The sequence below is a fragment of the Camelus bactrianus genome, chromosome 33 (genome assembly GCF_048773025.1).
Source record: "Camelus bactrianus isolate YW-2024 breed Bactrian camel chromosome 33, ASM4877302v1, whole genome shotgun sequence".
Taxonomy (NCBI): Eukaryota; Metazoa; Chordata; class Mammalia; order Artiodactyla; family Camelidae; genus Camelus; species Camelus bactrianus.
The window spans coordinates 10,405,776-10,424,099 of record NC_133571.1 but is presented as its reverse complement, the minus strand read 5'-3'; the positions used below and the strand labels follow the sequence as shown (position 1 = coordinate 10,424,099).

The 18,324-nt window shown below is 53.2% G+C and overlaps 1 protein-coding gene across 5 annotated transcripts in view; it reads right to left on the bottom strand.

Annotated features, from left to right (window-relative positions):
* Window positions 1-1,990: 1,990 nt before the first annotated feature.
* Window positions 1,991-18,324, bottom strand: part of ZBTB16 (zinc finger and BTB domain containing 16) — a 184,122-nt gene continuing 167,788 nt past the window's right edge. For all 5 annotated transcript variants that reach the window (XM_074357144.1, XM_074357146.1, XM_074357142.1 and 2 more), the window contains 3 exons: window positions 14,920-15,090; window positions 10,392-10,559; window positions 1,991-7,607 (listed from right to left, as the gene is read on the bottom strand). In XM_074357144.1, coding sequence (XP_074213245.1) covers window positions 7,378-7,607; window positions 10,392-10,559; window positions 14,920-15,090 — 569 coding nt within the window. In that variant the 3' untranslated portion in view covers window positions 1,991-7,377. The remainder of the gene's footprint in view (window positions 7,608-10,391; window positions 10,560-14,919; window positions 15,091-18,324) is intronic.

The window sequence follows — 18,324 nt, the reverse complement described above, 5'->3', positions numbered from 1 at the left end:
GTTCAGGAGGAATGTAGCCACTCCCCCGGCTGCCCGGCCCCGCCCCTGACCCCAGCAGAGTGCCCTGTTGGCAAGTCTGGTCCTGGAGGTGGTTGCCCGGCGTGGCGGGCTGGGGCAGAGGGCAGCTGCGCCTGGGCTGGCAGGGGCGGGCAGGGGGCGGGCGGCCGGCCCCCTGCCCCAGGGAGGGAGGCTGGGGGATTGAGTCAGGCCACGGAGCGTTCTCAGGCTGGCCCGGCCAGGGCCCCTTTCTCTCCATGAGATCATATCTGGGTCAAAGAGCATGTAAAGCAGGCAGACCCCAGCGGCCACACAAAGCCCATTCAGCCCAGCCCCTATTCACTCACCTCCTCTCCCCCAGAGCCCGAGCACCGCGACCCCGGAGCATCGCCTAAGCCCCAGCTTTGATGTCCAAGAACAGAAAACGGCGATTAAATGTTGTTTTAAAGAGGGAGTGCTCACTGCCCTCCCATCTGTCAAGAGAAAGCTGAGGCCTGGGGTGGGGAGGGGCGTGGGGGAGGGGCAGGGAGGCCAGCGGGGTGGGGGTGGGGTGGGGGGAGAGACCTGGGGAATGAGCAGGGACCCAGAGAAGAAAGGGGTGGATGGATGGCTTGGAGGAATGGGGCGGAGGCCCAAAATCAAACCAAATATATTTTGGGCAAAGGCTTGTTTCCCAAGATGAGACATATGGGGAGAGGAAAATAATGTGGGGCAGACACAAAGGCCAAAAGAAACCCCAAGAGAAATGAGAGAGGGAGGAAAAGAGAGATGAGGTGAAGGAAAAATGACAGAGCAGAGAGCAGGAGAGAAGAAAGTGCAGAGGGACAGAGAAGCTGCCCCACAGAGGGACCGCGTCTCCCCCTCCTGGGAAGGTCATCTGTCCAAGGAGGTATGTGTAGCTCCAGGCAGTTAGCATCTCGCAACCTGAGGGTCACACAGACCCCAGCCCAGGTCCCCAGAGCACAGGAGCTGGAAGGCCCCTCTTCCAAGTCAGCACCCAGAGCGGGCAGGGAATCGGGCCTCCCCGCAGGCTGGTGCTGGGAGTTTATCAGGCAGCAGGTTGTTCCCAGGGACCCCTGGATGATGTTGGAGGCCAGGCCGGCCAGGGGGCCCTGGAAGTGGTTTTCACACCCTGGAGGGACAGCTGCAGCTCGCACTGCTGTGTTCCTAGACTTTGGTGAGGAGACGATGATTTTGATTATCCTGGTCAGAGCTGGGCAGGCAGGACGGCCTCTGGCAGAGGTGCTGAGCCAGGGCGTCTAGGATTGGGTGCAACTGGCTTGACTGAGACATTTACCAGCAGGACAGTGCTCCCCTCCCCAGCGAGAGGGAGACAGACAGACCTAGAGAAGCAGCCTCTGGGCCCGAGACAGGGCAGGGGCCGAGCAGCTGCGTTTTGCGGACATGCTTTATCCTGCGAGTGGGACCTTTCATTGGGTGGCAGCTCCTTGTTGAGAAATAGCTGGAGCTCGCTTAGCTGCGAGGAAGAAGGAGGAAATGTCTCTATAATGAAGAGCAGACGGGAGAGCCCTGCCTCCGGAGTCGGGCAAGAACGGACCTGATTTGGCGCTGGATGTTGTGCAATCCGGAGCGAGTTAATAAGCAGACACTTTCCAACTCAGTGGCTTAGAAGGTCGGCTCCTGACAGGCAGGGGTTTGTCTGCTCTGCTCTCACCGTGTTCCCAAGGCTTACCGCGCCAGTTACTGGCTGATGCTCACGCTGAACGGGTAAGTGGACAAGTGCCTGTTTCATACACACCAGATCAAACGCTATTGGTGTATTTAACGCTATTTTTAAACTGAAACGCATTAGCTAAATATGTCATGAAGTGGCTCTATGCCTCACACATATGGCCTCAAAAACATGTCACATCGATGAGGCTGAGGCGCAAGGCATTCGCTTCCCCAACCCCAGACAGAAATCTCAGTCCCTCCCACCCAGGAAAAGGCAGGGAGGACCACGCACTTTTGAAAAAGGGGGGGACACTTCAAGCCAGAGACAACTGAATTAACTTTATTTTCTTCTAACTGCAGATTCAAGGTATACAACTGAACATTGCTATTTTTCTTATGAGACTTATAAATAAAAATACAAAAAATGTTCACTACAAAAAAATCTACTGTTAGTAGGATGTAAAAAATATTCTCTTTGCTATAGAAGGCACAAACTTCACTTAGTGACACATGGAGAGAGAAAAAAGCCTGCAGCAGTAAATTCATTTTTTCTTTTTTTTTTCTTTTTAAATCTTGTCAGAAACACTGAAATTACAAAGAAACGCATCAATCTACACGAAACGAAGGCAGATGCGGAAAGCTGCAACCAGGACCGTACAAGTTGGGGTGAGCTGCTTTGGGGCTAGACAGACAGGGCTGGCAAGCACAGGGCGGGGTCGCAGGGCTGGGTGGGAACAGAGGAAGGAGAGAGTAAGAGAGAAAATGGTACAAACAGAAGTGAGAGGGGAGAGAGGGGAAGAAGGATGGAGGGAGGGAAAAAGAAAGGGAGGGAGAGGGAGAGATCAAAAGAGAGAGAAAGAGAGAAAGAGAGAGAGATTGATTTGTACAAAAAGTAACCGGTAAAATTGAAGAAACAAAATTGGGCAACCTCCTAAAATTAGGCTAAGAGGAGGTGCTGAGGTAGACATGAACTAGAACATCAATTAATTAAAAACACTATTCTGTAATACAGAGCAATCGGACTGGCACTTGTGCTGTCACGACATAAGACAAGCCACAAAAACAAACAAATAACAAAACGAAACAAAATACCCAAACCAAAAGGCTTAGTTTTGCTTGGTCCAGCAGGGCAGCAAAGCCCTCAGTGCTATAATTTACATACATATATATATATATTTATCTTTATATATATGGGTTGGATGTCATGGTGCACCACCACGGCGTCTTAACCTTACAAGGATCATGCATAACACTATGTGAACAACTCCTATGACACACACCAGGAGGCTGGTACCCTGTCTGCTAAGTGGACCGCCAAGGTTTCAGGGGGGCGGGGGCTGCTGGCTGCCAGGTCTGCAGGGGGCCTTGAACCCCCCCTCCCCAGCCCTTTCCCCATGACCCAACTCCCCTGGTCTGTCTTGCACTCCTTCTGGTGGGCTCTGCCTTTCTCCTCCGCCCATCAGTCCCACCGTGTAGGCTTAGTCTGATTTTTGCCCCCCTGTCCTGAAATATGCAGGTAAATGCCACCACGAAGCTCCAAGAAGGAGGAAACAAGGTGGGAGGCGGAAAAAGATTTAACATAAGCCCGGGAAAAATGAACAAACTGAGTCTGATCTTTTTCCCCTTTTCTGTCTCACATCCCGTGCCCCCAGCTTTCACCCTTGTTGGGTCTGCAGGGAACTGGCCACACATCTCCCCACCACCCTCATGGGCAAAGTCGGAAGCCCCCTACCCCAGCGCTGTTCACGCCCCTGTAAGGAGGGGAGGCAGCCAGCCCTCTCCCTCCAAGGCCTTGACTCCCCAGCAGCCAACTGTATCACTAGCATCCAGAGGGTACCATACACTTGTGAAAAAATTGCAGCAGTTTTTTTTTTCTTTTTCTTTTTCTAAACATGGAAAAACTGTTCAGGCACAAAGATTAAACAAGCCCGCGTTGCATCCCTGGATTGTACTGAATCACTGGGTCCCCCAGCCTCCCTCCCCACCCCCTCCACCCCCGATCACCCCTCCCCCACTCGTGGCCTCCTCCAAAGCAGCCCAAAGCAGCAATGATATTTACTATTTTATATCTCTCTCTCTTGCTATATATATATCTCTCTATATATTTGTCTATCCTATATACACATAGGATTTTAATGCTTTGAATGAGTGAAGGAGTGAACAGGGGAAGAGCACATGAGTGAGGGGGAAATGTCACCAAAAGCATTAAGGGACATGCTTATTACAGGAGCCGAACGTAGGAAAGGGACAATTCATCAACTTGGACTTTCCAGGCTGGAGAAGCTCTCTGTGCTGGAGAAGGCGGGAGCAAGCAGGGTTGTCAGTAGTACCATGGCCCAAGGCGGTGTGGTGGCCAAGGGGCCAGGTGGCAGCAAGGAGAGGGAAGTGACAACGCTCCGGTCTCACCTAGGGAGAGAGCAGCCTCTGCCCGCCTTGTCTCCCCAGCCTTCTTTGTCCACACGTCTAAAGCCTTCAGATCATTTCTGATCCTCATCTTGGCCATTAGGCCTGGCCACGAAGGCCGTGGGGAGGTCAGAATTCTTTTGTCTTTGTGAGTAGGAAGCTGGGAAAGAGGCATGTTGGAGTCTCTTCAGGGTGTCTGTGGTTTCACGGGAGAGGAGGGGAGAGCCAAGTTCAGAGGTCTCCCTAGCCAGCATCCTCCAGAAACCCCAGGCCCTGGTCCTCTCTCCCCACTTCCCGACCAGCATCCTTGTGGGATGGTGGGGGCAGGCAGGGGCTGACTGAGTACCATCCAACGCTGCAACACCAGATTACAATACGGCATGATGTAACACACAACCGCACACAAGCACACGCACACACAGGCACGCACAAAGGGGTATTTTGGTGGTGGTGGTGGTGAATTTCTTTTTTTTTTTTTTTTGTCTTTTTTTGTTTTCTATTCACATTACAAAAGGAAGGGGCAAGGTCTGGTAGAAGTGATGAAGGACCTAACAAATATTACAAAAATATTACAATTTGTCAATATGAGCTCAACCCTCTCAGCTTTTACAAACAGGGGAGGAGACCCTGGCTGGGTGGGAGGGCGGGGGGGGGGCAGTGAGAGGTGCCAGCTAGGTCTGTGGAATAGTTGAATTTTTTTTTTCCTTCCCCCCAAAGTTGAAAGATATCCTTCTGTTCAAATACTGTTTTCTGGGATTTACAGATCCCCTGAGGGCCAGCCAGTCCCCGCTTCTTCCCAGATTGGGGGAGGCAGCAATAGTGCATAAAGATTTCTTACAGACTGCCCCGCCCTCAATGATTTCACTCTTTTCACATTATAAACACGACCACTGCTCTAGTTACGGATTTCAAGTTTAACTTTTTGTTTTCCTTTCCAAAGCACTAAGTCATTATTCTAGTTGCAAAATAGTATCCCCTCTATGTTGTCCCCAGTCAACAGTCTAGCGACATAGTCCCCCCAATCCATTTCCCCCAACACACCGTTTTTAAGGCCTTCAGATTTGGTGGGCGAGATTGCAGGGGAGGGCAGGAGGGATGGGGCCGAGGGACGGGGGTGGTCACAGCAGCACCCATCCCTCCGACTTCCCTGTATTCCTCACAGCCCTTCTCCCCAAAAACCGCTTCCCGAAACCACTTTTTAAAACCTAAGATAAAAACACAACCACAACTTTCTCAGAGAGAGAAAGGGAAGAAAAAAAAAAAAAAAACAACTCAACAAATAAAGCATGAGATGAAACGGAAGACCCGTCCCAAAGCGAATACAAATATTGCAAATGTGCTTTCCAAAAATTGAGGGAGGGGAGGTGGGGGAGGAGAGGGGAAGCAGAGCAGCAGGACGGGAGACAGGAAGGGAACAAAAGAACAACCGGACAAACAGAAGAGGTAGCTTTTAGAAAAACAACACCCCTGCCCCATCGCAACAACACACAGGCCGGCTCGTCCCCAACCAGCCCTGAAAAGAGACCGGTTTTGGCAGTGATAATGCACACAGAGGTGGGGGCCCTGCAGTTGCAGGGATCTGAATAACACCGGCTGCCCCCCAAGACCTAGATGACCCAGCAGATTGTAAGAAAGGTAGGGTCTTCTCCAGAGTACACGGTGATCGATGACGTCATGCCTTGGGCGGAGCCAGCAGTGACCTGGCCCTGCCCCCCGGCACCCCATCCCCGCCACCCACCTCCTGCCCCGGCCTCACACTCACATCCTGAGTACTCAGCTCCTTCTGCACTGCTCCTCCCAGCTGGGGGATGGGGAGGACCTCGGCCAGCTGAAGTCTATTAAATCAGCTATTAATTTACACAAGAAACAGAAAAGGACACTCTCCCCATTCCTCCAACCCCCAACCAAAAAAAAAAGAGATACAGGGGTCAAAAAAGCTCATGAGGTCACAAAAAACTGAGGTAATTCAAGTACAATGTGCTAACAGGCGAACAGGGAACACAGAAAAGAAGCAAAACGTAACACAAGGCAAAGCGCTTTCAACTCCTCCTCCCCGCCCCCTTCCCTCCCATCTTCCTCCCTGTGGACTAGGGGGCCCTTGAGCCAGAAATTCTGTGCCACCCTCTGGACCTGGGTTTCCCCACAGAGCTCACCAGGTCTGGGGTCCCCTGTGTTCAAAGGGTCCCCAGCGCAACTCACCAACTCCCTTCCGGGGCAGGGGTCCCCCTCCTGGTGTAGGGCACCTCTGGAGGACATCCTCGTCCCTCCATGGGCAAGAAGCCCTTTAATGGACTCCCCCTCCTAGGGGCTGAAGGAGGGCTGCAGGGGTTTGTGGGTGTGTGTTTGGTGGGACAGTATGTATTTAGCTGTTGCATTTTTCCATTTTGGAAGCAAAGGCAGCTCAGCAGGAATCTCGCTCAGGACAGGGCTGGGCTGGGCTGGGCTGGGCTGTTCTGTTTACGTCATTTGCATTCTCAGAAAGCTGAGGGTACAGGTAGGGTCTCTGGAGTCAGACACGGCTTTCCCACTAGGGTGTGGGAGGAGGGGGGAGACAGCCCCATCCACGAGGGGCTGGGAGGTCAAAGTCAAGGGGAACCCTGGGGAGCCAGGAGCTGGGGGAGGGGGCGAGAGCACTGAGGCTCCTGAAGACCAGGAGGGGACACTCAGGTGTGGCCGAGCAGAGGAAAGCAACAGATAAACTGAGCAGGGGGAAGGGCAGGAGCGCCCCTTCCCACCCCAACCTGCCCCCAGCAAACTAGAGCTGCCGCTGTGACCCAGCCCGTCCCCACCGTCTGCAGGCCCCCTTTCTGCACCGCCCCCACCCGTCCCGGTCCCTCAGCCCTCATCTTCCACGGAGTCATGGAGAGGACGGCAGGCAGAGATGGGTTGGCTCTGACCAGAGGACCCCTCACCCTGTTCCTAGTCTTCATTTCTGGACACAAAAGGAGGATCTAGGTGGAGGAAAGAGAAAAATGTCCCCCCAATCTGAGCTGAACAAAGCCACCTCCATCACCACCCAAGAAGAGCAGGCCAACCTCCAGCCAGGAAAGGAGGAACAGAGGCTGGCGGGGAAGGGGCTGGGCCAGGCATCGGGGTCACCTGGAGCCTCAGAGAGAATCCAGGGCCAGACAGCTCCCAGGTGTCCTATTCCTTCTCCCTCTTTTTTTTCTTTCTTTCTTTCTTTCTTTTTTTTTGTTTGTTTGTTTTTAGTTTTGTGTTGTGTTGTTTGCACAGTCCTCCTGGACCTCATCCTGCTCTAGCTCTCCTCGCTCCCCGCTCCCCCGCTGCAGCTGCGGGCCAGCCTCACACGTAGCACAGGTAGAGGTAAGTCTTCTCTATCCTCCAGTCAGGCGGGATCTCCTCGGGCTTGTGGCCCTTCATGTGCTTCTGCATGGAGGACAGGCTGGGGCAGTACTCCGTGCAGATGGTGCACTGGTAGGGCGAGGCGCCGTTGTGCGTTCGCAGGTGCTTGATCATGGCCGAGTAGTCCCGGGAGCGCTGGTGGCACAGCTTACACTCGAAGGGCTTCTCACCTGTGGGGGGAGGGCAGGAGAAGGCCAGGACAGAGCGGGCAGCTGTGAGGGGGGGACCTCCACAGGGATGCTCTGCACCCTCCTCCCACCCCCGGGCTTCTGGTCCCTTGAGATCGGCACTTCCCATGGTGATGGACCATCTAGTATGGCAGCCAGGGGTCACACTGGGTTCTGAGGGCCTGAAATGCGGCCGGTGGAATGGGGAACTACATCCCCCGAAGTATAGTCGATTTACAATGTTGTATTAGTCTCTAGTGTACAGGAGAGTGATTCAGTTATACACACATATATTCTTTTTCATATCATTTTTCATTATACGTTACTGTAAGATACTGAATGTAGTTCCCTGTATTCTACAGTATGACCCTGGTGTTTAGCTATTTTATACGTAGTAGTTAGTGTCTGCTAATGCCAGCCTCCTAATTTATCCCTCCCCCTGCTTTCCCCCCTGGTAACCACAAATTTGTTTTCTATGTCTGTGAGTCTCTTTCTGTTTTGTAAATAAGTTCATTTGTGTCATTTTTTTTAAGATTCCACATATAAGTGATACCATATGGTATTTGTCTTTTTATTTCTGGCTTACTTTACTTAGTATGATAATCTCTAGGTCCATCCATATCGCTGCAAATGGCATTATTTCATTCTTTTTCATGGCTGAGTAGTATTCCATTTTATATATATATATATATATATATATATATATATATATATATATATATATATATATATATATATACCACAACTTTTTTAACCAGTCATCTGTCGATGGACATTTAGGTTGCTTCCACATCTTGGCTATTGTAAACAGTGCTGCTATGAACACTGGGGTGCAATCTTTTTGAATTAAGACTTCCCTCCAGATATAAGTCCAGGAGTAGGATTGCTAGATCACATGGTAAGTCTATTTTTCATTTTTTGAGGAACCTCCATACTGTTTTCCATAGTGGCTGCACCAAATTACATTCCCCCCAGCAATGTATGAGGGGGGGAACTACATTCCTAACCTTGTGCACTGTAACTAACATAAACAGCCACACAAAGGTAGGGGCCACGGTGTTGTTCAGCACAGCTCCAGTCCCTGGCCTTACTGTTAACTCTCTCAAGGGCACAGATTCTCCCCTTCCTCCAAAAGGAAATGAGGTCTAGAAAAGGGGTAGTGAGACCTCTGAAGTCCGTAGGGATGGCTGTTCAGCACACAGTTCCTTCTAGCGGGGCAAGGAGATGGAGTCCTTTCAGGGCTACGGATGGTAGGGAGCAGGGGTGGGGTGAAACATCCTGCAAACTTGCTCCATCTGGGGATGGCTATTCCTCCAAGGCTGTGGACCCCGCCTTCCCCTTTGGATCTGGAATGGGGGTGGGATAGAGAACTGGGGAGTGCATGGCCACACCCTAGCTGTGACCAGCCCACCTGCCCCGCTGTTACAAGTCCCCTGGAGCTGAGCAGAGGATGTGAGGGAACCTTGTTTCAATACAGTAATTAACTGGCCAGCCATCTCGCTATCGATACACCTCTGTGCAGAGGCCCCTGCAAATAATGAAGTAATGAACAGCCAAAGTGATCTAACTATTGACCGGCTATTTACAATAGTCAGTGCCAACACATTTAACGATCCGCCCACCAGGTCACATCTCTGATGAGGGGGCTAAGGAAGCCCTAGGGTTCTGGGAAATCCTGGGGGGGTCACTCTAGTTGTCAGCACTGAGCACCCCATCCTCTCCTTGTGGCCCAGCTGGAAGCAAGAAAGCAGAGCCATGATCACATGTCTCCTCTGCTTACTGCTCCCTCTGTCCCCCTCCCCTCCCAGGGAAACACATTCTCCCCTGGGCCAGCAGGACCTGCCTGATCACCTCTCCCTCTTCCTCTGGTCAGGCAGCTGTTTCCCCTAATCAGGGGACGCCTCCTGGTTTGCCACGTTCCACTAGCTTCCACTACCTCTTATCCTCAGGGGAGGTCCCTCTGAGGATATACCCCCGAGCCAGCAGTGTCTGGTGGCGAGAGTTAACAACTGGCTCTCCAAAAAGCCCTGATTTTGAAGCATTTGCCAGTGGCCATGTTGTGCATACCACCCACCCTGGTCGATTTTAAGCAACCAAGGTGATGACACTGAACACGGAGCTGGAGAGCGATGTGCACAAAGGCTCTCGCAGGCAGGCTGGGGCCGGCTCTAGCATCCCACTGCCCCCAGCTCTGGCAATTCTGGACTTCGGGACCACTTCCACCTGTTCTGTCCTCAGGCTCCAGGGAAACAGCTGCTGAGTTCTTTTACGTAAAAAGGAATTTGAAGGCCCTTTGAAATGGGAAATCATTATACTCGTAGAGGGGTAAACATCTGCTTTTCTAAGCTTTGAACCAAACTCAGTCTAATTTACAGTTTTTCCCAACCCTCATCATAACCTAAGTCAGTGTCCCATAGTTCTTACTCTCACCCTCAAGTCACATGGAATCATCCTAACCTTCACTTTCAGCGGACCAGGCCAACTTAACCGTAACTCGGGATTCCCGAATGGACATCGTCTGTGAGCTCTCGGTACGGCTGCCTGGAAGGCGGGTCTGGGCTCGTGGAAAGGGTGCTGTGATTGATTAGTAATGTCTGCCCTGCCCTTGCTGGGAGGTAGTGGTTCACAGGTTGCTGTATGAACCCTTAAGGGAAGCTGTTCCACTCTTTGGTTCAGCCTGGGACCACCCTCACCTGGGCTTCTCTGGGGAACCATCTGCCCCCTCCACACACACACACACACACACCCCCGCCCAGGTCCCAGGGCCAGGGCGTTTGTTCCCAGTACCTGTGTGCACTCTATAGTGTGTCTCCAGCTGGTGCTTGAGGCTGAACTTCTTGCCGCAGCCATTGCACTCGTAGGGTTTCTCGCCCGTGTGGATGCGCTTGTGGCTCTTGAGCGTGCTCTCATCCCGGAAGCAGCTGCCACAGAACTCACACTCGTACGGGTGGTCGCCTGTGCGGACAAGCAGCTGGATCAGGCCCTTGCCTCCCCCAGCCCCCTCTTTAGGGGACAGCAGAGCATGTTCAGTGCACCAGGAGGATCAGGCTGCCGGTACTCACCACCTCCAGAGACGACCTGAGCATCCCCCACCCCTGCTGGCCTCTTAGCATCTACAAGGGGCACACCTGTGCACACGCGTCCACACTGTACCGTGGCCCAGCCATTCCAGCCTGACTCCCCTACTCTCAAAAAAAAAAAATCTCTCCAATGTTCTCATTGTCCCCCAAATGCCTTCTTCTCTTTCCCCCTCCACAGTCTCATGCAGCCATTCTTTCTGCATGATTTTTCTCTCCTTGGCGAACTCCTAGTCATCCGTTAAGGCCCAACTCACAAGTCACCAACGTTTAGAAGTTTCCCTTTAGCTCCTCCCCAACTCTGCCTCTCCCCGAAGCCCATGCAAACTGAATCACTTTCTCCTTCATTCCCAGAGAAAAAGAATATCTAGCATTGTGTCCTTTTAGCAGTCATATCAATACAATTTTTATGGCACTTCCTAATTAAAATGGCCCACATCTATTGAGTACGCACTACTATGCTAAGAACGTCACACAGATTGTATCACATAATCGTGGCAACAATCTTACAAGAAAGACAGTATCATTCTTATGTTACAGATGAGAAAAATGAGATTTTTAGAGATGCTGAAACATGGTCTCTGAGGCCAAAGAGCTAGTAAGAAGCTGAGTCGGGATTCAGATCTGGTTCCAGAGTCTGGGCACTGGATACTTACAGGCTCACTGACATACTGTACTGTATCTGCTGTCACGCCCACTGTGCTTCTAGAATGGAAACACCACGAGGGCAAGAAGGGAGCCGTGTTCACCTTTGTAGCCTCGGCACATGGTGCAGGGATGACCCTGAGCAGATGCTCGGGAAATGTCAGTATCCGAAACGTGGGGAGAACTGCCTTCTCCTGGCCTGGAACCTATGCCCAAGAGCCTCCTTTCTGTGTAGCCCACTCTGACGTCCCCCAGAGGGTGAGAGGCTGGGATGTGGGGAGTAACCATTTCCCCCTCTGTACCCAAAGTGGGGGCTTTGGGAGAAGAAAGGTGAGGCCTTCAGCTACTTATTTATTACAGGAGTGAAGGCACAGACAATAAAGATAGATTGATCACCCCAGACTTTGTTCATGAATATTTAAATATCGCTGATTTGTCTTGTCACTGTAATTACAATTTCTCTGGGCTGCATCCCCAGCAACCACAGTTTATGGTAAAGAATGGCCCACTGTATTTCACTTGTCCCTCTGCAGATGTGCGGGGCTGCCAACCGTGTAATGTCCTCTGCATTTCATACATTTTCTTCAGCTGCTGAAGGTTTAAGTCATCCACAATGACCTACGTTTTTTCATTATCCCCATGTCAAACTGCACTCGTGCCTCGGCATAAATTGTCCTTCTCGTTATAGACTCGCAGGCCTGCGCCTTCACTTCCTCTTTCAAATGGTATTTTACACTCTTCTCTCTCTCCCCTCCTCAGGAGGCTAACCACATCTCCCCCTTCTCGAATGTAGGCCCCTGGACCCACATAAATTCTCATCTCTTCCGACGGGCTCTGAAGGGTTTTTAAGGCTCGGTGGGGAGAGGATGCTGGGGTCTGCTCGCTGGCGGGCTCTCTCATGGATGGAAGATTTGCAGGGTGCTCCGAGGGCGTAGAGGGGTGGGTGGGAGCACTTCCATCAAGGATTCGGACGGGAGAGGCTCGAATAGCACAGCCGGCCCTCGACACCAGTTCTCACCAATCCACGGGACGCTGCCCTGGGTTCGGAGGTGAGCCCCACGACATGCAGATCTGGGGATGAACGGAGTCCCGGATCCTCAGCACCTGCCCGCCCTCTTGCTGCCAGGGCGGTGCACACTGCCTGGTCCCCAGCCGCCAGCCCCATCCAACCCAAGGGGAGGCGAGGCCGGTGCAGATCCTGGTCCTAATTCATCGTGTGTCTAACAGAGTGAGTGTCAGTGCTGCCCAGGGCCCGCCCGCCACTCCCTCTGTGTAACGTCTGCACACCCAGCCCCGTCTGACATCCAGCTCCCCCTCCCTTTTGAATCGGCAACGATTACGACTTTAATCAAGGATTCAGTATCCTCATTAAGATATAAATAAATAAATAAAGCAAGGGCCACGAGAGACTTCAGCTGGAGCCGGTAATTAAAACGTACATCGGCAGCCGCTCGGCGGGGGGGAGGGATCCGCCGTCTGTGTCCTTCCCCTTGTGGCGGGGGGTGCTAAGAGTTTAAAAAACAAAGGGTTAAGGCAGAGAGGTTGGTTTGATCAGATTTTTATGAATTTAATTATGAAGTGGATCACATGTTAAATGAGTTTAAATAGGAAATCTCTAGAGTCAGGGAAAGGAGTAAAAAGAACTTAGGAAAGAAAAGACACCAGTGTGCATGCGCGCGCGCACACACACACACACACACACACACACACACACATACACACACACACACACACACACACACACACACACACACACACACACACACACACACGCTTGCAGTTTGAAGCATGGCAAGCCCCTGGCCTAAAATCCTCACCCGGAGAGTTAATCGTGTCCGTGTGGCCATAATGTACACAAAACTGGCTGCAGAACTCAAAATCCAATTTGTGGCATGTTGATTAACTCTGCAGCCTCTTTAATGAGCTTGACATTAAGTGCAGGACAAACGAGACTAATTAGAGCCCCCTCCGGCCTGCCCAGCGCACCTGTGACCCCAGCGGCCTGTCCTCACCTGGTGGTTTTCTTGGCATGGGCCGGGCCCCAAGTGTGGTCCTCTCCATCCCGGCCCCATCCCGTCGGCTCCTCAGCCCCCCGCCCCTTCAACACAGCTGAGAGTTTATTATATGATGAGCTGTGTGAATCAGGGATCCATCACTGCCAAGAGCGCGGCTGGACTAACCTACCAAACACAGCTGCCGATGCTAAACACCCGGCCCCAGCAGCAAATGGGCCAAGAACAACGGAATATCAATGAGGCATTGTGTGCGGGTGTGCTCGGCCGGTGGAGGGCCGTGTGCACACGGCCTCGCTGGTGTGAAACCGGTGGGTGTGGACGTGTGGGTGCACGGGCAGCGCCCATGCTCCATGCTTCCTAGATAACGCAAGAACTGCTCCCAAACGATGTCTGGAAAGAGTCCCTCCCCGTGGATCTGAGCCACGACTGACACAGGGGCAAGTGACATTTTAATAGCGAGTTCTCAGAAGCTGGCATGGGCAAGGCAGGGCCTATCCCTGGTGGACTTCTCAGGACTAGGCTCATTCAAGTCACATGAGACCGAATGGTGAGACCCCAGCAGCATGGTCAGAAGCGGCTGAAAGGCAACTGGCCATCTTTGATAAGGCTCAACTTGGGGACCAGGTGGGGAGGTGTTGACCGGAAGGTGCATACACCTGCAGGAGATGCTTATGCTGTCACCACAGAGAAAGTCCTTGTCAGCATCCCTTCTTCATGAGCCCTTCTTATCCGGCCTCACCCTCTGGGACCTCCCCTTGTCCTATGGCAGCAAATCTAAAAAGTTCTAAGCAAATCTGGTGATGCTAGGGGGTCAGAGGCTGCTGCAAGGAAGCAAGTGCCTCTGGGCCCTCAGGACCAAGTGCCCCATCCCCCAAACCTAGAAGGTGGTGGCAAGGACTAGCCATGCCTGGCACCTGGCCCAGACCCCTCAGCTCACAACTGCTCTCCTCCGCCATCGTCTGGAAGTGGCCAAGCAGGGCTGTATATTGGCTCACTGTTTACACACCCCCACTGTCTGCCCTAAACAGGGGTAAGGCCTGAGTATACAAAATGTGATTCTGTTACCGCGGGGCAAGTAACACCACTCCTGCAACATTCCCTTAAGATCCCGAGGCTGACCTCAGGAGCGTGTGTGCTCAGTGTGTGTGGGTGGAATGGGGCGCGTGAGAGTGGGAGGGGGCGTGGCAGACAGAGACCAAGCAGGTGGGTTTTTCTCACAATGCATTTTGGGTCCACCTGTAGCAGAATCCTTTGGGAATATTTACTAATAATGTTGAGTCCTGGCCCCTGTGCCCACTGAATCGAGGTTTCTGAGAGTGGGACCCAGGAACCTGCATTTCTAGTGAGGGCCTTCTCTGTTGAGCACGGAGAGACTGAGAACCAAAACTCCCCAAGATGGGAAGGAATAAGAACTATCCACATTGATCTGCACCTCGGAGGCCCCCAAGTGCCTGACACTTGAGCAGAGAAGGGCTGAGGGCCCACTCAGCCGGGCACCCCCCTGGATGTGTCTGGAGATAAATCCAGACAGCAGTTCCCAGAGACCCTGCCAGACCCGCCCAGCCCCGCCTGGCCTACCTGTGTGTGAGCGCAGGTGGCGTTTGAGGGCGGTGTGGCTGGGGAAGGTGCGGTTGCACTCGCTGCAGATGTAGCTGCGCACGCCCGCATGGACCTCCATGTGCTGCTGGAGCGCGCTCTGCGCCTGGAAACGCTTCCCGCACAGCAGACAGAAGACGGCCATGTCCGTGCCTGCGGGGGACAGGAGCAGGAGAGCCTCAGCAGGTGCATACACAGGCTGTTCTTCACCCAGCCGGGCTGGAGCAAGGAGCCAGCGTCTGGACAGTGCCCCCACCCCAGGCCCCATGCTCTGCAGCAAACCCAGAAGTGGTGCAGGCCATGCAGTGTTGATGGAGCACCCCGTACGTGGCTCCAGTGGTGGAAGAAAGCAACTTTCTTCCTGCCTTCATGGAACCTGAAGTCTGGTGGGAGAAAGACAGGCATTAATCAAACACATCGCGGCAGCAGCAAATGAGTCTGCAGTCGTATGGAGTGCCACGGGGAGGGCAGGGTACCCAGCAAGCATCTCTCAGAGGGACTTTCAGGGCCTGGGCCAGGCGGACGGGAGTCAGGGTGCCTCTGCGAGAAATCACGATGATGAAGATGACACGTGCCTGCCACGATTTAAATGCAACTAACTCAAAATCACGTCTCCAAAAGGCGGGTTCTACACCCTCACCCTTCAGATAAGGGAAAGGAGGCACAGAGAGCTTGAGGAACTTGTCCAAAGGAGCACAGGGTTTACAAGGCAGCCTGGAGTTGCTCCTCTCCTGATGCTGGCCACAGTCCCAATTCTCTTAACCACACCTCCATTCATTAAATGCATGTGTACATCTTAAGGTTGCCTGTCCTCATCATAGATGGTCCCCAGTTCCCTGGGCCATCGGGAGAGCATTCCAGGAAGATGGAACAGTGTCTGTGAGCTGGAGAGAAACATGCTGGATCGGAGGACCAGACAGGACAGCGCAGCTGGGGAGGCAGAGAGAAAGTTGAGGGGGGAGGCCAAAGAAGTGGGCAGAGCCGGCTTGCACGGGGTCTTGAAAACCTTGTAAGAGCTTTAGGCTTCATCATAAGACCAATGAGCAACTGTGTAGGGATTTTTAAGCTAATGAGGCACATGAGATTTTCATTTAACTCTGTCCTGTCGTTCCCTGGGCTGCTGAGAAGCATAGTAGGTACCCCATGGTGCCCTACAAGGACAGGCTGCCATTTTCTGTCTGTTATCAACCCCCTTTCCGATGATGCTTTGGAGCGAGATGGCTTTCTGGGGTTCAGCACCACGTGAGGAAGCGTCTAAACCCACCATCTGAGTCCTAACTGGGAGCTCCTTGCCCACCTTGGATTCCATTTTCCTAAGAACATCAGCTCCCCCCCCGGAAAGTCCAGCTGCTCACCTCTCTTTGCTGGCACCTGAGCACCATCACCTGCGCTCAGCACAGTGCTGCCTCCTCCCCATCCCCGCCCCCCAACACTGTAAGAGACACAAGCGGGAAAGAGGGTCAGGTCCAGCCCCTGTCAGCCCAGAGCAGAATCGGGGCAGAGCTTAGGCTGCAGCAAGTTGTGGGCTGCTCGGTGTGGAATCGGGGAGCTCCTGGTGAAACGGGGAAGAGCTTGCTACTCCCAGGTCCATCAGCAGAAACAGCAAATGGGAGGCCTGTTCTCGCTGCCTCTATCCCATTCATGACGGGGTTTGCAATGGACTGGCGGGAAGGCAAGGATCGCCTCTCATCCCCACCAAGCCCCCACCCCTCACAGCACATGCACCCATGCTCCATTCCACTGCCTGCACCCAGGTCTCAGGAAGGCTGAGCAGGGGAACTGAGTACAAGCAGGGGCAGGAATTTGCTCCTGGCCTCAAAGAGCAAAAGAGAAGGGGAACTAACACAGACCTTGTGCCAGGTCCTTTATCTATGTTGTCATCTCATTTAAAACTTGCAACCCTACAAGGCAGGATTCTCATGCCCCTTCTTACAAATGGGGAAACAGAGTGATTAAATAGCTTGCCTAAGGTCACACAGGTAGAAAGAGGCAGGACTGGGATTTATAAATGTCCGAGTCTGTCCGATTTCAGAAACCGCACGGCTGGGCTCATGTCTCTGTCTGCACCTGTTACCTGTCTATCCGGGCTTCTCCTGGAAGAGGCACAGGACGGACATGGCTGCGTCGGGAGCCCCAGTGCATCCGGGGCCCATGGTAGCAACAGGGAGAGAACCCGGGCCAGGAGGAACGCACTGGAGGCCGGATCACAAGGCAGAGCTCTCTGAAGCTTTCCAGCAAGCTCTCTGCGAGGTACTGGGGCGCTCGCTTCACTTGATGGCGGGGGCACACTGAGCAGAGTGGTCTGCCCAGCAGAAGCAGGCTGAGGGCCGACAGTGCGTCCTAAAAGCCCAGTCCGGCCCAGCCAGCAGGCCCAGGAGAGTCCGTCTGTCACGTGTTCTGTGCCACAGCACCTCTGCCCACTTCATCGCAACGGCCCCCAGCACCGACCCCCTCCTTGACCCTGACCTTGCCCCACAGAGAGCCTCAATGAAGCCAGACATCAAACATCTGCCTTTTATCTGTAAGATGGAGCCGGCATCCTGGGCGAGCCATGCCCTTTAAGTGCCCAGGTTTCTCCTTCTGCATCCCTGAAATCCTCAGTGTGGAAGGATCCTGGGTCAGAGAAGCATGAAGGACCTTCCCAGCAGGACACCCCGAGCCTAAAAAGCCAGGCCAAGAGAAGCTCTGAGGGCCAGTCCCACCACAGGGCAGAGCCTCACCCCCATCCCCTCCATCCCGTGGTCCTCCCAGGGCCCCAAAGCTGCCCCGCTATGTGGTCTCTTTCTCTCAGGATGGCCTGAACCCACTTCGTGTCCATTCAGCCGACTCAGTGAACATCACCTAGTGTAGGCACTGGGCCAGGTGACGACAGGGATGCTGGGATCACCCAGAGGAGCAGGGTCCCAGATCAGTGCGGGACACAAATAAGTCAACAACCAGCCAGAGGGTAGCACAGGCTGATGGACACCAAGAGGGCTTTGGAGATTTTGAGCTCAGCTTTCAGAAACGAAGAGTGCTGAGAAGCTGAGGACCAGAGAAAGGAGGCAGGCTAAGGAAACACCGCAAGCAACTTTCTGAGCAGGCAGGGACAGAGGAAAGACCCGGGGGGTGAAGATGAGCCAGGGAGGTTACTGGGGGTCAGAGCACAGAGGGCCATATCGCCAGGTGGGACAGGTTAGATTTCATTCTGCAGGCAACGCGGTGCCATTAAAAGATGGGGGGAGGATGCCAGCGCGATATAACCTGTATGTGAGGGCAGTGACCCTGGAGGCAGCGTGGGGACCAACAGCAGTGGCAAGTGGCATCTCTTCCCTGGAAGCAGGGAGAGAGATTATGGCTTTTCTGTTACCACTGGAGGAGGGTGGGACCAGACTACGGGCTGCAAGA